At 40.6% G+C, this 26,948-nt stretch overlaps 1 protein-coding gene across 3 annotated transcripts; it reads left to right on the top strand.

The window, feature by feature from the left end:
• Window positions 1-360: 360 nt before the first annotated feature.
• alpl (alkaline phosphatase, biomineralization associated) lies at window positions 361-25,629 on the top strand. 3 transcript variants are annotated; one of them, XM_066691545.1, is made up of 12 exons: window positions 361-596; window positions 10,149-10,307; window positions 15,113-15,232; window positions 16,189-16,304; window positions 17,431-17,605; window positions 18,832-19,007; window positions 19,450-19,590; window positions 20,154-20,223; window positions 21,331-21,465; window positions 22,292-22,483; window positions 22,910-23,029; window positions 23,498-25,629. In XM_066691545.1, exons 2-12 carry the CDS (start codon window positions 10,238-10,240, stop codon window positions 23,764-23,766), a joined length of 1,584 nt encoding a protein of 527 aa, XP_066547642.1. In that variant the 5' UTR covers window positions 361-596; window positions 10,149-10,237; the 3' UTR covers window positions 23,767-25,629. The 3 variants fall into 3 exon arrangements, with proteins under 3 accessions (XP_066547642.1, XP_066547643.1, XP_066547644.1); XM_066691546.1 differs by lacking the exon at window positions 361-596 and adding an exon at window positions 641-665; XM_066691547.1 differs by lacking the exon at window positions 361-596 and adding an exon at window positions 8,174-8,587.
• The last annotated feature ends 1,319 nt before the right edge of the window (window positions 25,630-26,948 follow it).

Raw genomic sequence — 26,948 nt, 5'->3', positions numbered from 1 at the left:
ATAATCATAATAATTCATTCAGCAAACTGTGAAAATATATAATTGATTGAGAAGAATAGTATAATTTACAATAGTATGCCTTATTTCATTCGTTCGTTCTCTTGTTCTTTCTGTTGATGAACTGTATTCGTCAAGCTATTTGCTTATCAATCTAAAATGCATGTATTTGCAGATAATGCAGGACAGGACTTTAATTGGGTCGGGCTGGCTTTAACCTCCAAAAGCTAAACATACGAAAATCAAGTCCTAATGCCAGTGATTCCCGGTACACGGTGGCTGTAGATTCATTCAATAAGAGTCCTGCCAGGGGGGGTCGGTCCCAGTACCACCAGTGACCCTGTTTGGCATGGCCAGGAGGAGCTCCCCAGCGCCTGCGGTCCCCATGACCAGTCCAGCCCACAGGCGGAGCTCCGGTCCGGTAAGGTGTGCTCTGCGGTCCCTATGACCAGTCCAGCCCACAGGCGGAGCTCCGGTACCTGCTCCGCGCTGCCCCCCCGGCGCTCCAGCTGCGGTATAAAGGCACAGCTGGCTCGGCGCAAGCAGATGCAGATGCAGATGCAGTTGTTTCGGGTCCGACTGGCAGCTCCGCCGCACCGGTGAGTCTGATCCGCGCCGCCGGCTCCGTCCGCTGGCTTTACTGGCGACTCGCACGATGCTTGTACGGGGTGAGCCCGTCTGTCTGCCCGTCTGTCTGTGTGTTTGTTTGTTTGTTTGTTTGTTTGTTTTTCGTTTGCTTTGAACTCAAACGCGGCGATATTCGTTTATTGAGAAATAAATAAATAGCAGCAGCAACATGTTAGGATTGCATAAGCATGAACTTTGTCTTTATTGGTACATTACATGTGCTTCACTGCCTTTCGCATGGGGAGAGATACATTTTCGGGTAAATGTATTTCATTTTTGAAATATTTTGTATTTGATGTATATTTTCTTTATAACAATAATTATTATTGCCACTTTTAACGTGTTCGTTTTGTTTTTGTAAAGTTAGTCTCAAGGTAATTGTAATGCCAGGAAACGCTGGCTTCTTTGTAATTGCTACCAGCTGCTACAACCTTACATTTCATTTGGTATCAATTTCCAAGTTTCCTACGGTATATATAACCTATATACACATCTTTTAGCGAATATATTATTTCCCATTTGAGATATTTCTCGATATTTATTTCTAAAAATGGTTTTGGATTATAATAATAATTATTTTAATAATGTAGAGCTTCAGTCTATGGAAACGTGACCAACAAGAAGTAAAAACGCGTATTTTGATGTAAGTGTATATTTCTGATCGGGGGGCGGATGGGTTAAATAAATAAAATGAGTTTGCATTTAACAAATATGTACGCCTTTGCCCTGCAGCCCTAACAGCTGCTGAAGTTATGAACGCACAAGTGCTCTACCAGGAGGTTCAGATCCCGCTTCCTTCCTCCTCGTTTTAAAATAACCACACTTGCTGTGTTTTGGAGAAAGTCAAATATTTTCTTCTCGCAAAATATCAAAATGGGATCGTGCCCCCATTGACTGTTCCCAAAAACTGTGCATTGTGTGTTAATCTTTCTCAAATAGGAGGACGTACCTTATACAAGTTTAAAATAGTGTAAATCCGTCTTTGCCAGGAAGGGGCTTTTGTCCTTTTGTGTGGTGTTTATGGATGTTACTTTATTATATGTGCAAACTATTCATACATTTCACCCATGACTACAAGTTCTACCAACTCTGTTTTGCTTTGACTTCAATCGTGATCAGAAAGTGTCACACAGTAAATAACATGTGCTGCCTCTGCAATGTTTAAATAATGCCTGGTTAGACGTACATCCTCTAGGTATTGCAATCTTAAAGGAAAGGACTTTAGAAACCAGCAAAGGTATCCTGGAAAAGCCACCCTTTACGGCATCTTCTTCTGATGAAAGGCAGGCGTGATCAGTCCTCTCACAGTTCCGCATTGTTCTGATCTGGAAATGCTTGACACACTTCGCCAGCTTTGTAGACTCGTATGAGACGCTGGCAGAAAAGTACCAGAGGCATTTAGACTCGGAGAATCCTAATGTGGAAGCACCGGGTTCCTGCTCAGACAGACAGTCTCTGTAGCTGCTGCCTCTTTGAGGAATAATGTTTGATCGTGATTGTTGTTGGGGTTTTTGTGTGTCACATGTGACTTGGTAACAAAGTAGGCAACACATATATGAATGGCTGTTCGAATCAGTGCTTTATCGTAATAAATAACACTTGAGTTATGTGTAATGCTCGTCTGGAGTAGACCTCACTGCTTCATCTGGCTGCAGACGTATGTACGGCGAGGACGTGCCAGAGACAGAGCAAGACTGCCAGCCTGATCCCTGCTGTTTCAAAGCATTCGCAACTCCGCAACGTGCCTTTTTCCTTTCCCAGGCTGAGATCAGCGTCAGCTCGGGCAGGGACATGTAAGCAGTTGTTTTTGATTAGTTTCCACACTGTTCAAGCCCTGATATTCCGGCAAGGAATTTGATGATAGGAGTTAATGGAGCAGAAAACAACCCAGCGCCCAGCTCTCCTTCAGCCTCATAGACAGTGACATCAGTCCTGCCAAAGCGCTCCTTGTGTCTCTCCAATGACAAGGTTTCACAATGGATTACTCTCAGCTTGAAGCCATTTGTCTGATTCATAAATACGCTGCTAAACAGAAGTAGCCAGTTAATTCTGCGCTTCACTTCTTTAAACACTTTACATATCAAGTGATGCTCTGGTATACACCTTGTTTTGTGAAGCCTTATAACCTATAGCTATGTTCTGAGAGCCAAGTCAATATTTTAGCTGTGGAAGTCAAGCAAGTGTGAAATATATCTTATGTCATGTTAAGATTACTTCAGCGCTTAAATAACATTGTGTTCCTTAATAAAATAATGAGAAAATTGATAAATAGACAAACAACAAAAGGGACAACTTTTACAGTGGTATTTGTAATTTAGGATTTATGTATTCCTTTGTTACATAATTCTGGTTGTCTGATTCATAATGCATGTGTAGAAAATTGTTATAATACCTCTATAGACTTAATCTGGGATCTTGGCTTGGTTACTGTTTAAATAAATACATGATTAAACGTGCTTTAATGCTAATGAAATTGGCTTCCAGTTTAATCTGGCAATCTGTGAATCTGTGTGTTGATCTGTGCGGCACTTGGATCTTTTTTCTTTGAAACGCAAAGGACTCTCACTGCCGTATACACATACATATTTCACTTTGCTTGAGCGTAAATTGATGAGTTGTAATTCGAGCAACCAATCTTTCATTACAAATGTAAAGACCTAAATCTTGGCGTTGTTGACCGTCCCAGTTGAGACATTTGGTAACTTGGCAAGTTAAACTGCATGTCTTTATTAGTCTCTTAATTTAAAGGCTTAAATCCCTTTTTTGATGTCTTTGTGTTTTTGCCACACCAAACTGCCTGTTTCTCTCTCCTCTACTTCCAATTATTTTCTTTTCTAACTCTCAGAGCATTTTCAAAGTGCCGGCCTATTTATATCCCCCGATTTCCTGGAATCAAAGTGGTTTCAACAGAATTAGGACTTTCGGCATCAACTTTGGTTGCTTAGCAACATGTGGGGCTGAAGGTTCGGGACAGATCTTTGAAGGTCTTGAGTTCCGATCATATTGGGGGGTTTTGTGTGCAAAAGACGTCTGCTAAGAGTTAATTTGTCTGTAACGGCCCTATTCCTGTCATTTTAGCCTTCAATGGAGGTGTTGGAATAGGCTTTTTGTTTTCAAAGTTGTATTTTGGAGAAGAGTTGTCACTCTTCTCTAGAGATAAACACATGCCATTGTCAGCTATCTAAAGTCATTTAACTGTTGATTGTTTAAGAATAATCCAATTAGCATTTTCTCTTTGTAACAAGCATTGGCCAGCTACATGCAAAACATGCCCCTGGTTTTAGTATTGTGGTTCACCTAGTGCTCTGTGAGATTGAAGAGCACAGAGAGTTGATTGCACGTTTTAAACTTTGGCCTCCAAGCCGCAAATTGAAAGTATTGATTATCTGTGACACAGGTCAGCACTCCCTTCCACCCCATCCTCCTTATCAACCTCTCTCATAGAAACAAGTTCCTGGAGGTTACGAAAGGGAAATTCAAACTCTTACTGGCTCATGATTGGCAGATTATAAACTTGTACCCAATCCAATCCAGTTTGATATTATTAACAGAAGCTACTGCTGAAAAATATACAAGACTGGGTCCAAGTTTGTAATTTGGGGTTTGTGGGTAGACCAGTGTTTTGATTGGCCTGGTCTGTGTGGTCTATGAAAGACAGAAAGACACTTAGGTTAGCTGATGGGAGATATTTAGGAGCCTGTGCTAAACTGGCATAATGATGGCAGTGAATGGTCTCTTCAGAACCTCACATGGATAAAAGAGTGAACAAACAAACAGACAAACAACGTGATCGGTTACTGCACGGCTGGTGGCACAAAGGACACGTGAAAAGCAAAATAATGGGGTGTAAAGAAAGATTTGAGAACGGCAGGAAACTGCTTCCTTACGTGGATGTCGAGTAGATGCTGAGTTGTTTTCATACTTCTGAACCCCCCACCACTGTTGCTGTACAAGAGACACTGAGATACCGTGGCCCACACATGTTAGCGTGATGACTGTGTAGAACATACATGTCTTGCGCACGTGTAACGAAATCTGAACGTGTTGACACCACTTGGCGACACGTCTAGAAGGCAACCATTGAACTCTAGCTCCTGTAGGTTCTACCTAATGAAAACCTGCACTCAGCGACTGGAATCAGGTTTGGGTGTGATTCTTCCTTACTTGTTGTCCACACCTTTGGCCAAGTTATATGTACTGTGTTCACCGTATAGGCTTTGTCTTTCAATGCAGGGCAAACAGGCAGGTCTGATGTGTTTTCCTTGCGTCACTTCCAAGGTACAGTGTAATCACGAGTTATTCATTCGAGTACAGGATACGTTTCTTTAGGTTTGAAAACATAACCAAGATAAATAATTTCTATTGCTTTCAGACTTCATAAACAACTTAGCTTTGTTTTATAGTGGACTTGTCTTAAAAAGAGTTGTCCGCCCACTGCTAACTTAAACAGAGGCGAACTCTTTGAAAATGATTAATATTTTCACTTGGAAAGACTCATTACTGATTCTGAGGAAGAAATTGTTCAGGAGTTTACACACATTCTTCTGGAATAGATCTCTCCACAGCTCACGTAATGTAAAGTCTTCTCAGCACGTAGAAGGACTCTTTATGACACGTAAGTTCACACAATGATCCAGATGGGTGTTTTATTTGAACATGGCATTATATCAAGCTGACTACTATGCTACCCGTGGGGAATTCTGAGCCTTTTAATTGTGTGCTGGGGATTTGCGGAGAGGTGGACGTAATTTCTCTTTGGGTGACATAGCAGTCTGCCCGGGCACCACTTTTTTTTACTAATGAGTGCCGGTGAAGGACCACGACTATCATGCTCTCAGCTGCTCGTCCCACAAGAAACAGGCACACTTTAGATGCTATTTTCCCAGCTACCGCGAAGTCCGAGGCCCCGTAGTACGCCAAGGTCTGAATTACAGAGTCCCCCGGCGTTCAGATAGCATTCCAGGACTTAAATTTGATCCTCCGCTGGTAATTAACTTAACGAAGTTCAACGCAGAAGATGGTGAAATATCTCTGCTGCAAGGACTCGGAAGTACTGTATGACACGATCGCCTCCCCTCCCCCTGCTTTTTCCGTGTAGACGGCGCAAGTCCCAGAGCTTTGTGTGCATTAATTGAATGCAGCAGTGCAGGCAATCAGGGGCGCACTGGCATACCATGGAGCTGAGTGATTCAATGGAATAGTGATTCAAAAGAGACAGCCCCCCCTAATTAAAAACAGTGCTGGCTTTCTAGCGGAGAGGCTAATAAACATTTAAAATGATGCTAACTGCTTCTAATGGCAGACGACCATTAAAATAGCCTGCGTGATAAGGGCTGATGGGCTTGCTCTGACAATAATTGAACTGGGAATAAAATAAGCCATTAATGGTGGCCCTTGAATAAGATTATCCAATTATCTGTTTTGAATCTTGCCTTCATGGGAAGGGTAGGCCAGGCACATGAAATGTGTGTCTACTTTTTTATATTATTATTAGAAAACAAAGTAACAGCCAAATATTAAAATGTCTCCTGGTTCTGACCTCCTTCTGCCAAATTTCTTTGCTGGAGAATTGTACTGAAAATATTAGCTTTGGAAATGCAAGTGTTTAAAATAGCAGATCCTGATATTTATTACACACAGTCCCCCTTTCCAGGAACACCCAACACTTACCTGAGAGGAAGGGAAAATTGGGCTGCCATTATCTATTTGGAACGTCTGCAATAAAAACTAAAATGTTACACATTGTAATTTAAAGATCTGTACTCAGTGGTGGCTATTAATCTGTCAGAGCAAATGTTCCTCTGTGGATAAAAAAATGACAAGTACTGGGTTGTAATGTGCAATTAGCAGGGGGTCATAGTAATCTATTGGACTGTAATGTGTAAATTTATAGTGTTTCGGTTTCAAATACAGTAATGTGTTCTGTCCTGGGGGGGCATTGCTTTATCCTTTTTTAAGTCAGAAAGCATACTGTAAAATATTGCAAGGACAGTATTCCACGATGTGAATCTAATTGTGGAAAAATGTGTGGAGTAAAAATTCTGGGGGAAACATTAATCAAATTGTGTTCACTTCTAGCGTTTGGGTAAATTTGGCTGTCACCATTCCAGAAACAGGCTGTTTTTCCATTCATTTTCTACATGTTTGTTATGTCAGACATCCTGTTTGTTGATATTTTGGAAAGTTTGCTTGTGTTCCTGTTTTCTTTAGACATATATAATGGGTCATTAAATTAGGATATAGGATGTCGTTTATCATCCCAGTAAATATAGGAAAGCTTTTTTGTCATTGTCCGTGTGAACTGCATTAGGAAACCTTTTCCTGTTTAAAATACAGACTGTTCCTTCCCGGCGTAATCTGTCCTGGATCTGAGATTTGGGAAATTGTGTGTAACACAGAAATATCCCAGTATCTACAACAGTTAAGGATGAGAGAGTTTATAGCAGAAAGATAATTAATTTGTTTCCCTCCTCTGTGGGAATCATAACACATTTTAGCTGTATTGGGATTACAATTTGACGTGTACAACACCACTGAACAGTTATTGTGAAATTGTACTGATGTCCCTCAGATTTAAACAGTGAAAACAGAACTGTGTACTGTAGTTTGGAAACACAATGTAGAACTGATTTAAACTCTGGGGATCTTTCCTGTTAAATAGTATGGGTTGGTTTAAATTGTGGGTATTGGGGTATTATCACAAACATTATCTTTCTGAGAATTTTAAAAACAGCAATTACTCCATGTCTTTAACATGTGTGAGTAATGTGCTACCTTTTCCATCTTTATCCAAAACTTAAGAAATGCTGTACAATCTTGAGACAGCAATGCAATGCAGCATTAGTGTGTCCCCTTATTTTGGAACAAGCCTATGGGTTTACACGCTTTCCCACCCTTTCATATGTGTGTGAAATGCATGTTTACACTGTAGAGTTTCCCTGTACCTTTCCCCAAATTAGAAAGATAAGTTACAATTTTCATATTTGTAAAAACATGAAGCAAAACTTGAAAACCCGAATTCATGTGTGGATGCTTCCTTTAGCATGTCTTGGTTTCTAATTCAAACGAAACGATAATCTCGGGCTCTTTTCTTCGGGCCGTGGTCTCCTGGAAGGGCACCACACAAACGTGGGAACAGAATTTGGCACCTTTGTCATGCAAATGCCACCGGCCATGCCAAGACCAACACCATCAATACGCATTCCAAACAACAGCCCAGCGAACACCATCGCAGCGGTCCTCCGTTAGAAACGCTGCTGTGCCCTGGTTTCGATTGACTCCTTCATATTTCCAGTCTTTAAAACATATGCTTCTGTTCTGAGCTCCCATCAGCAGCAGATAAATGGGTTTACAGTTCTTCTGTCATCTGTAGATACAGGCAGTTAAACTAATCTCTCGCATGCATTATCTCACTCCGCCCCCCTCCCCCATGCTGTTGGCAGCTCTAGTCGCAGGGCACAACCAGGAATAGGGACAGGCAAGGTGGACACAGGGCTGTTTACTGTCTGAAGGACTACAGGAACAACAGGGTGTCCACTTACGCCCACTGGTTAAAGTCTGCCTGATTCGAGCAACTGGTGAACAGTGACATGTTGTCTTGGGCGCCAGAAGACCTTTGGATGTTGTTGTCCACGCTCTTCTCAATGGTCCTGTTCTGCGTTGTCCTTGCGCTGCTGTGTTTTTTCACCTGCCGCCTGGCATCCAAAGTGAAGCCGCTGGGAACCCCCATGCACTTCTGAGACGGGCTTTGTACCATCTCTAATTTAATGACGACATATCGATATTCTTGGAGAATAAATGCAATACTTCCTCAGTCTACAGCACTACTTTGTGTGTAAGCTGATGTATGTTGTGTTCTGCGGTTGTTACCTTCCATACCTCTTTGGAAAACAGGATTCCATATATCTGGGGATGACCTCAGCGTATAAGTGCAGGCTCATACAACAGATAAAAGGTTAATCCAGTAAGTAAAACATGCAGTACGTAAAATAAAACCTCTCTTTTCACACAGCTGTATCAGATTGTCTAGCCTACAAGGCTTGCACTGTATAGCTTTCCTAAGACTTAGTTTAAGCTGTCAAAGACTATTGTAATGCTTTTGTGTTGTTTGTGTCAGGTTGCCTTTGAGTTTAAAGGTAAAGATAAAACATTTCATGCATTAGTAAGTGATTTTGGTAATGCAGTTTATTTTACAGATGCTCTATCTATGTCTTCAACATATATGTTTGTTAACTAAAATTTGTTTTGTATTGTTCTATGTTCTAGCCTCAACTAAATATCAAATCTAGGAATATTTCTTCCAATAATTTGAACCTTCTACTATATTGTTTTGCATTCAAAATACCTGTGACTTGCATGGACACCTTATAACTTCAGAGGAAGAAAAGGAACATTTGCATGTAAACCATCAGCTTTACCAACACACAAGTTGTTTTCTTTTCATAACCAAACTAATTATGGGATTCACTAATGTTCAGAAGGCTTAAACATAAGCCAAAATGAGTTAACGCAGTTAGGAGAGTGCTGGACACAGAGGTGCGTTGTCACTCCTCTTTCGTTTAGATTTAATCTTCTTTGTTTTGCCTGTTAAACCTCTCTTCGCTGTGGCACTAAATCCAATTAAAATGACCTTGACTGCAACTCGGGGGACGGCGTTATCGCGGGCTCACCCAGGACTCCGGCACATTTCAAAAGCAGAGCCTATCTTTCGGTTGTCTGTTGAGATTTCTGTCGACTCTAGCCAGGTTTCTGCACAGTCGACTGTATTTGTAATGCGTAGCTCAAACTTCTTCAGATGATTTACACGCCAGCCGGAGAGAGCGTTGATGGCACATTTTCCTCTGTCTGTTTTCTGCTGTTTTTCTTCTCAACAGTAGCTGCCTGCTCTTTGGGGAAAGGAAATGCACATAATGATTGGCTTTAAAAGTGTATGAAACTGGCAATATCGGGGTTTTGAAGCTTATAACTGTATGTGGCTACATGTAATATGCATGCAGCCACAGCAGAGCTTCAGAAATGAAGATTTCACTATTATATAAGTACTATGTTAACATGACTGCAGGCTTATACTAATAAATTAACAGTCGCTCAGATAAACAGTTATTTTTCCCAGCTTTAGAATCACTGATTATGTTTATGCTATTGATGTGCTTGATTAAAACCCAGATGTGGGCTTGGTAAAGAGGGTAAAGAGAAAATACATAATCACTCCATACTGTAGATACAAACATCAAAATCTTGTCATGTATGTGTAAAGGGGAACTTTTTTTTTTAAAGAAATCCTCAATGAATTAGAAATCTGTCAGGATGTTTTATTCTCCCTTATCCGTCATGATGTTACTGCACAATGAGCAACACAACACACTGAGGACATTTGAGGGTCATTGCTCTTTAGGCAGGTTGATTTAATGGTCCCAAAAGGCACTGCATGCTTTTTGATTTGCTTTTCCTTCCTCCCCCGAAAGTGAGGTTAATCGTGGATGGTGTCTCGCTTGAACTTGAACCGTTTCTGTCTTTCTGTGCAGGTAGAGGAATCCACTGAGCTCTGGGATCCTTAGAGAGCATCTGGGATCGTTTGCCGCTGCTTGAGAACACCGATACAGCTGAGGACAACATGAAAGTGACCATCATCATTATCTGTACCACCCTTGTGTGGACCTGCACAGGGAAGCCCCAATTTCCTGGTAAGACCCCATTCATTGATTTGGCAACAATCATATGGAGCTGAGTCACGGTTTGAGAATCTATTAATTGACACCAACACGTATCTCTACACAGGCTAAAACTGTTAGACATCAGCAGCTATTCTCAGTCTCTGTTAAACACCTCAAAGTCCATTGTTGTATTCGCTAGTAATTGTACTTGGTATAGGCTAGGGTTTACATGCCTCCCTGATGGTGGTTTGTAATGATTTCCAGTAACCACAAGTCAGGGATAAATAATAAAACATTGAAACACACTATGAAGGGACTTGTTTGACTGATGCACCCCCATCAGAGTATCCACATTAAATAAATGAACTAGTAAATTAAGGGATAAAAGCACATGAAAGTTTGATTAAGCAGCAGTGAGACAGTATGATCACATTTACACCAAACATAGGCACTAATCAAAGCTATTCTATTGCAGTCTTGAACATGTATAATTAAACTAAAACAAATCTCAAGTAGGCCACCATTTCCCCAAGCTGTGGTGGCTCTGTTTGTCTAGACTGCAGATATCCCACTTCTCAGACCCCTTGACCCAAGCTTGTTGGGGGAATATAAAATATCTCGTGGTGGCATATGCAAAGTGGCTTGGCAGTCGTGAATCCAAACGCAGCGATACAGACTGGTAACACACTATGGAGAAAATGTAGAGTATGGGAATGAGAAAGACATGTCCCATAATTGAAAACACCCCATTCACTATAATAACTACCTGTCACAGAAAACATGGTGGTTGTTATCTGTACATGAAGTACTGTAATCACACGTTGTGCGGCACCTCCGTGACTCACTTGCTCAGGAGGCAAGACGGACTTTTGTGTCGCCTGCCTTGTTACACAAACTCTATTTCGAACTAGAGACATGAAAGGTATGATATTCTACATTCAATTAACTGGATTGACTGGTGACTTGTGAGCCTCTACCTTGGTTTACTACTATTCTTTTTTTTTACTGTAACCTCATTCTAGCCTCATGTCCAAGAATGGAGGTCTTCATAAACCAAATATCAGTTATTTTTATGATAAATCTTTTGCCAATCCTTCTGCGACAAAATCATTCCCTATTTAAGTTAATACATAGGCTTTAAAATAAATAAGGCTTTTAAATAAATGACTTGTTAGCAGTAACCTTGTTGTGTTTAATCATTGTTTTGAATGCCTGTATTTATTTATCAGGAGGGGAAGGCGTGGGCGGATTGGGGGGTTTTCGTTATTACAAATTATTTGCAATGATTTGTCCCACGCGATTGTGTTTGCACAAACACAGGCACGATCGTGTCATTTCATGGTTACCAAAAAAGGAATATGAGATTAGTATCAACTCCGTACGACGCCGGCAGTATCCAGGAACAACTTGTCAGAGAGAAAATAAGTCACGCTATAAATAATAACATAAGTCAGATAAGGAAAATGGAAGCTTAATCACGACTAAACAGTAGTTCTTGGCTTAAAATTTGCCTTTGCATTTATAATTGCATTATGTTTTTAAGCTAGCAATTTACAAACAGAAATTGAAGTGTCTTTAATTTGAGCTTTCGTTCGGCTAAGCTGCTTATTACACAACACCTTATACTGCAGGCTTTACCGAGAGATACACTGCCTCCATGCGTACGTATACGTGTTTGTGTGTGTGTGAGCTAAGAAGATTAGCCTCTGGGATGGCAAAAGTGCTTTAGCGCAACCTGCCTTAATTACATGTAAAGCACAATAAGCGAGGAGAAGCTTATCTTTATTAGTTTGGTTAGAACAACATGTTATTGTGAGATCTCCTTAGTCTGTCATTATTTCCAGCATTTACATACTCACCAAAATATGCAACATTCTCTTGCACTTCAAAATAGAACAAAAGATAGAGGAGCACTTGCTTATCAATGATTTATATTCTGCAAAAAAAAAATAACAAAAAAATAAAATAAAAATAAATATATATATATATATATAAATATATATATATATAAAAAATATACAATTCAATTGTCCCGAGCCACTCAGCATAAATAGAAGTGGCCCACTCACAGTGCACCAGTGCAATCTCGTCCTCATTGTGCCTTCACTGGGGACGCTGACATTCAATATTATTCACCGCACCATGGGTCCACTTGGTAACCTCTTCAGCCATGATTGTGGAGAGCACCTCTCATGACTGTGTGCTCTCTACAGTCCCAGGGCTCTGCTTTCTGTATATGAGAGAGAAAACTGACAACCACACAGAGCCTCCCTCCATGCATTCCTCTCCGCTGCTGTGAAAAGCTTTTAGGGATTTTCTTGCTCGAAAGAAATTACCGGCTCTCCGCCATAAAATTACGGAAACTTCAAAAATTGCACACAATGCATTTTCACATGCGTACATATTTGTTCTTTTTCCTCTCTTGGGGATGATGAGACTATTATAAACTCTCCTATCCCTCTTCATCCTAGTTTTTAAAATCAAGTAGAAGAACTGTGGCTGACCTTATAAAGCCAGCAGGCAATTAAACCTGATCTTTTTAATATTCAAAGTTTTCTCATTGGACACTGCAGGTCTACACAGCACAGTTATTACTGTGGTCTAACATTTGATACATTTAACATTTGTCATTAAATAAAGCTTATGTCACTTCTTACTTCCATCTGCTTTGAGGCATTTTTCTAGACTCCATTTACTGGATTAAATTGATCAGTATTGCTAATATCAGTTGAATGATACTTGATAAAATTATAAGAGTCAGCAATAGCAAGCACAAATAGGTCAGATGAAAATGAGGAAAAAGAAGAGAGCCAGATCTAATTTGTTTGGGCTGGTTGGATATATAGAGAATGGCATGTCCATTGATTGGGATTTATAGATCCATAATTTACATTCCAGTGCTCACTCATGACTTCTGCCTGAGAGCCACGCAGGAGCACAAGTATTAGGAAGGAGATTGTCCTGACACCGCACTGTCTTGATCTGTTCTAGTCAAACGCAGAAGGCTATGCCGGAGTGGAAAATGTGTCAGCTGCCAGTGATCGTGTATATTTAGAGCACATCTGGGATTTTTTTGCTGCACCCAAATAGGGCCCCTTTCTTTATGACAAACTATAAAGGAATATTTCTGCCGGGGCCCTCTTGGGATGTCAATGATATGGATTAGAACCACGGAAACTCTGGGAGTGGGTAGTGTGTATATACTTTAGGTTTGTTATAAGTTATCCCTGTCCCTTTATTCATTCTGCAGGCCGTATCAACCCTGTTCTCTAGTTTGGTTCTCAACATGTGTTTAACATGCTACATAATGTAATTTAACATTTTATAGAGGGCATGAAACACACTACTACAAACACTAGTATCACCAGTCCTTTGTTTATTCAGCCTTTATTTCGAGCAATAATAATTCTGGTCAATTGTGATATAAAGGCACGTATAAAACATAAATTAGTCAGCTGTATCCTACTACAAAAAGAAACAAAAATATACAGATGGGTGACAAATTAAAGGAAAAACCCACATAAAGTGTCTCAGTAAGGTGTTGGGGACCATAATCTGCCAGAACAGCTTCAATGCTCTTGGCACAGATTCTACGAGTCTCTGGACTGTACTGGAGGGATGGACACCATTCTTCCAAAAGATATTCCCTCATTTGGGGTTTTAATGTTGGTGGTGGAGAGCGCTGTCTAACACGTCGGTCCAAAATCCCCCATAGGTGTTCAACTGGGTTGAGATCTGGTGACTGTGAAGGCCATAGCATATGATTCACATAATTTTCATATTCATCACACCATTCAGTGAGCCCTCATGCCCTGTGGATGGAGCATTGTCATCCTGGAAGAGACCACTCCCATCAGGATAGAAATGTTTTACCAAAGGATAAAGGTGATCACTCAGAATAACTTTGTAATGATTTGCAGTGTCCCTTCCCTCAAAGAAGATAAGTGGCCCAAACCATGCCAGGAAAATGCCCCCCACAGAAAAGCAGTCAGACCTGTCCCGTTCTCTTAGTGTCCCACACATGCACTTGCCCACTTGTCCAGAACACGAGCCAGTTGAGCGTCTGTGTGACTGAAGTTCCTGCCATTCGTTCCCCAATAATGACCCCTCTTTCACAGTCACTTAGATCCTTTCTTCTTGACAACCGCACATACTTTAAATCAATATTTTGTGTGGGGGATTTTGTCCAGGTATTATGTTTTTCACAGGACATCTCCCACCCTTATGCATGGATTCAAGTAATTTTTTGTATTCTTAAGGAAGGGAGATGGATATAACTAACTGTCTTATATATGTACTGCCAGCATATTGTTTGTAGATAAGGTGTTTAGGAATGACGATTCATGATTCCAAATGAAGAATGGGGAAATTTCACTGCACTCCCAATTTGATAAAGACAGCATCTGGCTATAAAGACAGCATCTGGCTTTTGTTTCCAGTCAACAATGACATTTGTGTGCACTACGCAAGGAGGGATAGCTGTGACCTGTGCATTCAAGTCTACATATTACAAACCACTTTTTTTAGAAGGTTTGAGAGACGAAATGTACTGCAATACTAGTCATTTATTTTCCCCGCATACAAGAATAGATATCTGTCCTTGAGAAGACTCTCCTACTGTAACTGCTCTGATAGATTCGTCCCTCTGTAGGTAAGTTGGCCGTGACCTTGGGGTTCAGTTCAAAATGGGACTTTTCTTTTGAAGATTTCATTTAAACCCTTCTTGAAGGAAATCAAGCATTTGACTTTTGCATGATTTTGTCTGCCTGTGACTGCTAAGAAATGCTCTGGTCTCTTTCTCATCCTGAGACAAATGCTCCTGTATTTCATTGCAGAACAAGAGAAGGAACCTAAGTTCTGGAACGACTGGGCTCAGAGGACACTCAAGAACGCCCTGGATCTGCAGGAGCTCAACAAGAGAATTGCTAAAAATGCAATCCTCTTCCTCGGAGACGGTAGACACTTTTAATAACATTGAACTGTTTTGGGATAGACTTGTGGTTTACCAGGAGGGTGTTTGTGTATAGTGCCCTGGTAAAGGATTATGTGCAAGATAAACATTCAGTGAAAAGGTTGAAGTCTTCGAAATGTATCCACACTGCATGTCTTCCTCTGTGTAATTCACTGTGGCAGCCAGGTTTATTGAGGTAACGCGGAATCACTCTGCAAACGGGCAAACAGTGAATCAACATGGGATTAGGAAGGCTTTCTGAAGCATGCTGTTAGCTCTAAAAATGGCTTAGTTTTCATTCATGTTGAAAATAAACTAACAGGGAGAGTCACTGGTTTGCTTTCAGATATGTCCTGTACCAACATGGTCACTAACTGGTATTTCAGCAAAGACAAAAACAAGTGCCTATGCAACATAACATTCTTCCCCCACAATACTAAACTGAATAATATTTGGTGTGTCATTTATTTTAAAAAGTGTTTCTGTTTCTTGGCTGTAAAAATAGTATGGATGTATTTCTATTAAAACTTTGAAGATATTCACTAACATATCAGCTATTTTAGAAGATTAAATATTGTAGGTTGTTCTTTTTCAAAGTTTGAAACTCGGGAACAGATTCAATCAAAATGTTTCCCCACCTGCTAAAGCAAAGTACAAACATGTACTTCAAAGTGGTTATACAAGAAAACATTAAACTGCCACTGAGCACAAATGTGTGGTTTTCCATGAGTAGGTAAGTCAAACTTTAGTTTTAATCTGGCCCTCGGCTGAGGAGATTTTTTTAATATGGAAACCCACACATATCAACTGGAGTGCTTCAAAATAGCTTGTTCAGCATGCCAGATTGTTTCCTGGAAGAGCTTTGGAGCAAACATGTAGGTATTTTAAGAGAAACATTGTAAAAATTGAGAAATGCTATGGAAATTTGTAGACCTGGTCATTACTGGCTGTGTTTTCCAGGAATGGGCATCTCTACCGTAACAGCAGCCAGGATCCTCAAGGGTCAGATGACCGGACAGAGCGGCGAAGAGGGTCAGCTGGAAATGGACAAGTTTCCCTATGTGGCCCTTTCTAAGGTACAACTCTCTCTCTGCTTCCTCTATGGCAGTGGTTCCCAACCCTGATCCTGCAGGACCCCCTACCCTGCTGGTTTGTGTTCCAACCAAGCTCTCAATATCTTAATTGCACCCTTAATTGAAGTAATTATTTGTTTACATTTGACTCTTTAAATTGTGTAACTAATGCAAAGTTGGTTCCTTACTGAGATAACAAGTTCCTTGTACAATTTTATAATTTATAACTTAAAACCTCTACTATTTAAAATAATTAAAAGGCTCTAAGTTAGGAAATTACTGCTTCAATTAAGGGTTCAATTAAGTAATTGAGAGCTCGGTTGGAACACAAACCAGCAGGGTAGGGGGTCCCGGGTTGAGAACCAGTACTCTATAGTATTCAAGCTCTTTCTCTAGTATCTTCTCTTCTCCCCTCCACAGCCTTTTCCACTTCCTCTCATTCGCTTTCTCTTGATTCCTCTCTCACCAGCCTTGACCATTTGTGTGGCAGGAGAACGATGCCAAAGGGTGTATTTAAAAACATAAAAGATCCTTCCACCAGGACCACAGTCTGTCTTTCTGTTACTAAGTTGAGGGATACAAGCTAGGCAAAGATGCATGTTAGATCAGAAGATGGCTGGCTTTTGCTCTGGGGAAGAAAAACATATTTCCCGGTTTAATATTTAATCGCTTGTGCGGAAGCCTTATACGCAGTAACACATGACATCTGTGGTGGAAAGACAGTAATTGCAATGTCTGAGATTAAGTTTTCAATTGGATGCATGCAACTAACTGATTTCAAGTGTTTTCCTAATCAATAATTGCTCTTAGGCTTCGTGTTATTGTTAATAAAAACTAATGATGTGCTTCACATGAATATTTGATCCACATCCAAAATGAACAGCTGGTTTCACACTTATTTTTATGCCCGTACCCAATCATTAAGAGAAGCGGTATGTTAGCAGTGTGGTAAAACAAGCATCATCAAAAGGCACACAATTCCCACTTAGGTGTTACATATTTTTTAAATGTAAGCACTTTTTTTTTCTGGCATAATCCTGTCAGCAAGGATTTTTTTAAAGGATTGCCATGGTCTTTGTTTTAAAAGCACACGACTCAGTCAGTCTCCTTGTTGGTGTCTTCCCTCTAGACGTACAATACCAACGCGCAGGTCCCTGACAGTGCTGGCACGGCCACAGCCTACCTGTGCGGGGTGAAGGCGAACGAGGGAACGGTGGGCGTGAGCGCGGCAGCTGTGCGTTCACAGTGCAACACGACCCGCGGCAACGAGGTTCACTCGATCCTGAGATGGGCCAAAGAATCAGGTACCTTTGTGCTCTAGCGGTTTTATACGACATTGACACAGACATCTATACGTACAGCTTTCTGACACCATTAAACGTTTCAATCTGATGTGCCTACTTTTCTTTTAACCTCCCTTCGTCCGAGTAAATTGAGTTTGACTATAAAAATAAATAAACTGTTGTGTTTGTTTGTCATGGAGATTGATTATTCAGGCCAGGTTCTCATATTTTGGTCTCATTTGCTCCATTTCTGGTATTCTTTGCCAGAATATTCCAACGCAATAGTCTTGGCCATAATTAATGACTGCTGCAATTAAGAGCTTACGAGATGTCTGGAGTTGGTCCCTGGGTTTGTGTTTTGATGTCGTGTATATATGATGTGTAAATTATGTGTATATAGAAAGTCCAAACATGTCTGCTCCGTGCCGTGACTTTTTGTGCTGCCACTGTCGTGTTCAGTTGATCCTTCTCGTAATACACTGCTGGAGAGAACATCTCAGCTTTGTTTGGTTTAAGTCTAGAGGCCCATTTTGGCTTCGTGGGGTGGCACTTAGGGGACTTTATGCACCGAATGGGATGTATATGTGAGGAATGTGACCTCGGTTCAGTGGAAAAGACCATTAAAGACCTGTTTCAAGACAGAAACGTGAGGTCACGGCAAAGTCTGGCTTTAGGCCGTAAAAAATAAAAATCTGTTAAATTCATCTGGGCGGCTTGTAGTATCACACAAGTCTCAACCGCTCTGCGCTTTCTTATTTTTCCAGCTGTTCAGAGCAATAAAGACTCTGGAGAGACCTTTCATGTTGCTTTTTTTACCCCTTCTCTAAAACCGTAACAGGTATCAGTGCACTAGCGGCTGGAAATGTTTAAGAATCTATAGTCATTAAAGCATGTGCTTTGAATTATTATTTTCTCTTATTCAGATATTAGATGTGCTACCTCACATTATTTATGAAATTGAACAGCCTTCCAGTATTCTTTTTCCGTTTTTCATTTCAAGATTTCATCTGAAATAATGTTTCATACGAACATGTGTTGTAACAGTAATATTTGTTGGATGGTAATAAAATAAATAAATCATATTGCTATCCCCACAAAACAACAAAAACTACAGGTGGTTCATTAGAAAAAATGCCATCTGTCTATTTTAAATAACTTTTAATGCTGATAAACTTGTAAAGGTTTCCAACACCATTTTGTTTGTAGACCTAAGGCCAAACCGTACCAACTATTTCTTTATTTTCTAGGCAAGTCAGTGGGCATCGTCACAACGACACGGGTGAACCACGCCACTCCTAGTGCGGCCTACGCCCACTGTGTGGACCGGGACTGGTACTCAGATGGGGAGATGCCACAAGACGCCATCGAAGGGGGCTGCAAAGACATCGCCAGGCAGCTGTTTGAGAATATCCCCAACATTGACGTAAGCTGTCCTGAAAACACACTTTTAAATACCTCTGACAGTGAACCTTTTTACCACTTCCTGCTGTATGAAATGAATCAGTCTTCGCTGTTTTCCTGCTGACGTTCCCATCCTTGACTTTGTGCTATAATCTCACAGATATAATCACTGTGTCCCCAACAGGGAAAACCTCGTTAATTAAAGAAAACTAAAATGCACAAGACCAAAGATCCAACTTTTGGACAGAGTACAAACAAAACATTTTAATATTTGACTTTTGTCCAAGGTTCATTTCCTCTTCCTCTCCCTCCTCTGATCTCTCATCTTCATTTCCCCCGACCCCAGCACTAATAGACTGCACACACTTAGAGATTCGTGTCAGGGGTATTAATGCATATGGAATAGATTGCAAAGCCTCTTTGAATCTGAATTAACGGACAATGTCCTGGCCTTGGGTCTGCAGGTGATCATGGGTGGCGGGAGGAAGTACATGTACCCCAAAAACACGTCGGACGTGGAGTACCCCAGTGAACGCAAGCACAGCGGCACTCGGAGAGATGGCAGGAACCTCGTGGAAGAGTGGAGCATCAGAACAAGCAAACTGGTAGGGAGTCTCAGCTGGGAAGTCAGTCGCTCTTTCCACATTCAAACGGAAAGTAATGATGTGGCTTCTCTTGTCATCGGTGTAAACATGTCAGACGAGTGACTCTCCCGCTTTTACTGCTGGAGTGCTTAATAACAAATAAGTGGCACTGTAAAGTGAAGTGAAACAGGGCGTCAAACCCAATGCTATCTGATGTTTATTTACTTCCATTCAAATTTAATCAGATGAGAAATATTTTAAGTTCGTTCGTGTTAGGAATGGCATGTCTAATCTCTAATGCACAGGAAACACTGTTAATAGATGGGAAAGCATGGTGTAAGTGTAAGTGAATAGACTGCATTCTTAAATAGTATCCTGCAGGGCAGCACTATCTGAAGGTTTCATTTCTACTTAGCTCTTAACAATTGAATACAATATAAGAAATATGTCCCTGTTATTTTAGTGCCAGTGATTTAAATAGACCTTTAAACCTGGTGGATTGTGCCCCCCAGGACCAGACCATTGCACCCCTGCCTGCCTTAAACCATGACATTAATTGCATCGTTGTCCTTTTTTTTTTTCAGAATGGCCACTATGTGTGGAACCGCAGCCAGCTCAATTCTCTCAACCCCCGAAATGTTGACTATTTACTCGGTGAGTCCTATTTATAGTCCTTCAGTCATCAGAACCCAGTTTTGTATATATATATGCTCCTTTTATACAAATGTTAGTCTTCTTCGCCATCATTAAAGTTGACCAAAGGAATATTTTTAGATGGCACCTTCTCATGCTTGATTCTTCCACTGAGGAAAGGCAGTGGGAGGAAGAGGAAGCTCAGTGGAATTCAATGTTTAACCTTGGATGGAGCTGCTGTATAAATTCACACGGACTGTACAAATGCCTGTTTGAAAATATGATCAACGGGAGCAAGCGGATGTTTTATTCAATGCCCGGCAGTGATGGGATGCCAGCAGAATGAAGGCGGGGCAAGAGAGTAAGATGCAACAGAAAGCAATAGAAATCCAGGGCATGTAATTCGGGATCAATTCCAGTTACAGAGGACTTGTGCTTTAAGCCTTTGGGCTTGATTGAAGTTATGCAGGCACGCTAACCTACAGAATGCCAATGCTTGTAGCCTCAGAATGAAATGCTCTGATGTTGAATTTTGTTGGAACAAAGATGTCGTGCCAGAGATGTGTAGAAAGAAAGCAAATAATTCCCTTTTTTTGGCCAGTAAGGGAATAGCTAAAGAACTAAAATGGAAAAATGTCAGCATGTACAACTTTCTTGAGTCTTCATGTGCGTGTCGAGTTAGTTATTTATGTCACCGTTCCTCGCAAAGTATGAGTCCGTTTGTTGGCGTGAGGTCTTTGGTGTCTTCTGGTTCTCATTTCTTCTTGAATTCTCCTGTTGGTCATTTTGTTTTGGAGAGGTTTTGCAATTTATGATTTAAAGATAGGCCTGCATTGAAACGTACCTTAATACATATTACTAGGAACAGTCATAAGAGTCAATTAATGAAATTGGCAAATGGATCGTGGGCCTGGGAGGGATAGGGGAAGGATTCTGGAGATTTTCCGGCACAAAGTTTGGCGCACCTGATCAAAACAAGCTGCTTAAATGGTAGATGTGGAACAGCTGTTGCAGATGGCATCTTAATCCCGACGAGAGACTGTTACATGTCAGATTAGCTCCAACACAGGTTTCCTTGACTTTAACACCTGAAGAGTTCGCCAGTAATCCTGTTTTTGTGCTCGACAGGTCTCTTTGAGCCCGGAGACATGCTGTATGAAAATGAACGTAACGCTGAAACAGACCCCTCGCTGACTGAGATGGTTGAGATTGCAATCAAAATCCTGATGAAGAATCCCCGGGGTTTCTATCTACTGGTTGAAGGTAGGCCACGCCCTCAGCGGTTGTCTTAAAGCAATCAATAATCTGTTATCTGAACCCATTGTGTGTTTTCCCGCTGCTTTCTGGATCTTGAAAGTGTGAACTGATCTTCTGCAAAATACAAACCATATATTTTTATTCCTGTCTCTGTTAGTTTTTTCTTTGCAGTGACATCTATTAATTTATGATGACAAGCCTAACTCAGCCAAAGATTGCAAACTGAAGATGCACGCTGCAGTTTAAATGTTTGATGTGGACAATATTTATATCCAGGGTTGCCTTTGTATTCCCGGGGCGTTTGAATGTTCTGAATTATTACTTTTGCATCTGCATTTGCTTATTTTATGAATCACATTTAAATATGGAAATACAGAACAGATGTGATGTTGGAATGTGTTTTTGTAATTGGGAGATCAAAGTTACAGTTGATGTAGAGGCAACTTTCATACCATGAGGAAAAAAAAGATTTGTTTCAATGTTTTGGTTTAATACAAGAAATGTCAGATGAAACTAAAATACTAACGTGAATTACAACAGTTTCTAACAGGGTTCATGAACAATCAGGTCATACTGTCAAAAGTATGTGCAAATAACAACACGATCACATTATTTTCATTTCTTCCGCTAGCGTGTTTTTCTTTTGGTTTCCTGCTGTCTAAGTTATCCAGCTTTTGCCGGTTCAGAAATTAAACAAGATGTCTAGTGTCTCCGAGGCGAAACTCAAAGACGTCACTGGTGTCTGCAGCTTGTATCAGCGGTTATTCATGCCTAATAAAGGATTCCCAAGTCTTTTGATACCCTGATAAATGGCTGCTTTGTGTCCTGGCAGGGGGACGTATTGACCATGGACATCACGAGGGGAAGGCCAATCAAGCCCTGCACGAGGCTGTGCAGATGGACCTTGCCATTGGGCTGGCTGGACGCCTGACCAGCGAATATGACACTCTGACAGTCGTCACCGCTGACCACTCCCATGTCTTCACCTTCGGGGGTTACACGCTCCGTGGAAACTCAATTTTTGGTGCGACACTGTTTACGCAATTTCATATCTCAAAACTAAGACTAATGGATCCCTGGTACTGTACAGCCTGAAGCAAGAACAAAAAATAACAAGCATTGCCAATGTAAGCATTGTGATTGATGCTGCAAAAGTCCCAGAATATCATTAAAATAATAGAATGACCACAAACACTTTGGAAGCAACCATGTATTGGAGATGGTTAATTTGACTTCCTCCCTTATCGCAGTTGATGTTTCTAGATGAGGTGCACGTTGGCTTCACATCAGCCTTCCATAAATCTGCCAAGACATGACACCCAGATATCTAAGCCATTGCTCTCGGTCTGATACTGATATTGGATATTGGATTCTAGAAGTTCATGGAAAAGGATTTGCTAAAATAGTTTCCTTTTCTCCTGACTGATGACCTTTTTCTGTGTCTGTGCAGGACTGGCACCCATGGTGAGTGATGTAGACCAGAAACCCTTCACCTCCATCCTGTATGGGAACGGGCCTGGATTCAAAGTGGTGGATGGCGGGAGAGAGAACGTATCCACAATTGACTACGGTATGTTAAAACTGCTGTTTTCATGCTAAACGCCAATTGTCTTACCAAGACATAGTTTATTTATTATATTTTTTCATGGAATTCTCTTGGCATAATACATAAATCACACGAGAGACAATTGTGGGAAAGTTGATTGAGTTAAGACGATAATATCTGAAAATGCTTTTGCATTTTTTTCCAAAACTATAACAATGTGTATTCATAATAAGCCACATTGATTTAATAGGCCTAATAACAACTTGTTTCTGTCAGAAGAACCAAATGTACAGAACAAGAACTGGTGTAACCCAGTCCTCCCAGGCTGAGCAGCAGGAAAATCCCTGTGATGAATTTCTCATTTGAGAGGAAATTGAGAGGCGTTGCTCTTGTCTTCATTCTTGTCTTTATTCTTTGAAGTGACGGGATTAAATCCCAACCGAATTGAAACGGAACGCCTTCCCAAAACTGTCAACTGTCTTTCATCCACAGCAAACAGCAACTATCTGGCGCAGTCCGCCGTGCCTCTGCGGATGGAGACGCACGGTGGGGAGGATGTGGCCATTTTTTCGAAGGGTCCCATGGCGCATCTGCTGCACGGAGTTCAGGAGCAGAACTACATCCCCCACGCCATGGCATACGCGACCTGCATCGGCCAAAACAAGCGCCACTGCCTATCGACAAACTCTGCGTCTCCTTCAGTGGCCTTGGCGCTGCACGGCCTCGTAGCGGTGCTGGCACTGAGGCTGCTCCTGTGCTGACCGGCTATTTGTTTTCCTTTCTGTCTTTTTTAACAGAGACAATCTGTAATGTACTTTAAAAAAACAACAACACAAAAACTACAACAAAAATAGATTTTGGACTACGCTACGATCTCAAATTTGACATTTTATTTTTATTTTTAATATTTTTGTACAGCTTTATGGATCTGCTACTGGAATCACAAACGAAAAAGTGGATGCTGCAGAATTTTTTACAGAATTACTGACATTCATTCCTGAAAGCAAAAGCCACAACCTATACATACAGTATCTAGAATTACACTGTGCGAAACAGGGGTCTGTTTTTTATGTAAAAATTGCTGTTGACATGTCCGGAAAGCACTGGAGGGATGAGAGTGTTGCACCATTGTGGCAACCTAGCAAAAACACCAGTTGACTGTGGGGAACATGAAAAAGAAAAAAACATTACCAGTATATGATCAATTTACAATGTCTGGTGCTGATTTATTCATGACTTAAAATTAGTCTGGGAACACAAAGAAAACCGGCCACCACATGAATCTAAACCCAATAAAGAGTGATTTCAAGTTGAATGCTTTGAATATGTTCCAATTCCGTCTGAAATAGGCGGTGAGGTTTGCTTTGTGAACTTGCCCTCAGCTCCTGCTCACCTCACAGTTTGGCCAGTGATGATGGACAGTCAGGCTGTTGGTGGTAGGAAACGATCGATAGTAATTGTCGCAAGCCTTGCATCAGTGATTGCTAAAGAAGCCATTTTTGTCATTGCCTAGAAATTGTGTTAGAAAAGAGAAGAGTTACATTTCCTAAGTAAGTTACATCACTACTATTGGTTCAACTTGCTCCCAGCTTCTGAAATCATGACTTAGGTCTCTAAAGCTGGTAACAATACCTCAGCTGTCTGAAGCCTGTGTATAATCGAGGAACTCTTGTTTGTAGGATACATTGTAAGTCTGTCAGAAAAAGGGAAAACCGTTAAAAGCTGCTTTTCAACAGAAATGCTAAACAAAATCGCTAGATTGCAGCATTGTATACACACACATTAACTTTACACAGCTGTGTAGTGTAACAAAACCAAAACTGTCTATAGTTCACTATATGTATGCACTTACTCTCCAATAGATAAGAAAGGACAAAAGCCTATTTGTTTTTAAGTTTGATTTTTAAATGTATTACCTTCCTGTGGGTGTATGTAAAATATGTCAAACCTTATCAACCAAAATGTTTTCTTTTGTATTGTGTGCCATTCCGCGGGTGCAGATTGTACACGGGATATCGCAGGTGTAATCTAAATTAAGGTCGTTATTCTGAACTGTGAACAATGCATTCCTTTAGCCTAGCTGTTTTTAGGTATCATTGTTTAAAATATAATCATGATCTACCTCTTCACCCCAAAAATACTACCAGTCTATCTATGAATAGAGTTATTGCCATTGTTGACCACACTGGATTGCACCGCTTTCTCCAACCATTCAGCAATGGTGTCAAAGGTCATGTTTTCCATCTATTTGGGGGGAATATGTAAGAAACAATGTCTAGGCTAAAAGAAAGCACGTGAAGAAGAGATGTGTGTGTGTATCTGACCCCCTTCATTTTGATTATATGAAGAATGACACGGACTACAAAAACCAGCTAGAGTGGACACTAAAACACTTATTTTCCTCTGAGCAGTTTTACAGTCCTGTCACTGATTAAGGATCCTGTTAATATGTTTTGCTTGTATAGACTTCCATCTCCTGCTCCAAAAATTTGGAGGCCTTCTGAATAATGGATGTGACTTATTGAGAAAACAAAATACTGGCCAATTTTCCCATACTGGCAAATGGTTTCATCCCTCCTCAACCCCAGCAAAAGACAGAACAATAAACTGTTTTATACATTTCAGTTTCACACTTAACATCTGGTCGTATCTGAACAGGAGACAGGTGTTTAAAATGTGTCATATATCCCATGATGGTGTGGGTGAACACCAAGAATGGATTGCTTAACCCAGGAAAACCGCTCTGTCCAGATGTAGATTCCTTAGTGATGGTGAATTTGTGTATCTGGCAAAGGGCATTGTTTTGCAATTAAAACAATTATTTGAGAAAAAGTGAAGACTGTTGGGGCTGAACAGACCTGCTTTTGTATGGTGTACAGAGTTTGGTGTCTTTGATCTTCACTCAGTAGTTTAATTGGACTCAGAATCACCCCTGGATTAAAGACTTAAACTTAATAGTAGTGTACATGGAAGCACAACCCAAAATGATAGGTAAGAAGGAAAAAACAACAGAAATCACTTCTAAATAAACATCTATATACATCGATATACTAGACATTGTGATGGTGGCATTTGTGGCCGTGTGTCAATCTCAGCCTTGTTGGTCTCAAAGGAATCTGATGGGTTCCTGGCATGTATTTCAAGCAGTGCGCTTAAATGGGCAAGTATGCGTAATGCTGTCAAAGTGGTTAAGAAAATAATAGTTTCTTGCATCGGTTTGGTAGTAATGAGTCAAATCATGATCTTATTCCTGCAGCGTTGCAGCTTGGCGCTCATAACCAAGTAGATTTCCCCCTGAGAATGGAAAGTCTATTCAGGACTGCACAAAATGATTACACACACATACCACAACTCAATCCGAGATGTTAGCTGTTTCAGTGAGGGGCTTTTATTTTTAAGGGCTGCAATTGCTTCTGTTTTTGATCTCACCTGAAATCTATTACTCATTAACAATAAGTTGTTCTCTGATCAGATTTTTCAAATAAATGTTTTAAGATCTTACGCCATTGTTAATGTTCACAAACCAATAACTCTGCCTGAACCAAGTTACTCAACACCAGAGAGAAAGTGTGCTACCCTACCAGAACGAACTTTAAGCAGCATAACCGCCAAAACTGCCAATTTCTCAAGCGTACAAATACCAGCATTTCATCAGATTACTATTCACATTTTTACATGTTCAAAATCCACATATTTACTTTATGAAAAGAAAGCGGAATGTACCTAATGTCTTTCCGGGCTTTCAGAGCATTATTACAATGGATACAACATTCACAGACTGATATTTATTTGGAGAAAAGACCCCTTAAGCACAATTTCTTCTTCATTTGTCAAACTAAAATATGGAAAGACATTTGCAAGATATATTTCTGGAATTCATTTGAAAGAATAACGAAACCAATACAATAAGGATCGAATGTTACTCCTTAAAGCTTTTAGGTCA

The sequence above is a fragment of the Amia ocellicauda genome, chromosome 18 (assembly GCF_036373705.1).
Source record: "Amia ocellicauda isolate fAmiCal2 chromosome 18, fAmiCal2.hap1, whole genome shotgun sequence".
Classification (NCBI taxonomy): Eukaryota; Metazoa; Chordata; class Actinopteri; order Amiiformes; family Amiidae; genus Amia; species Amia ocellicauda.
This window is presented reverse-complemented; position numbering and strand designations above follow the sequence as displayed.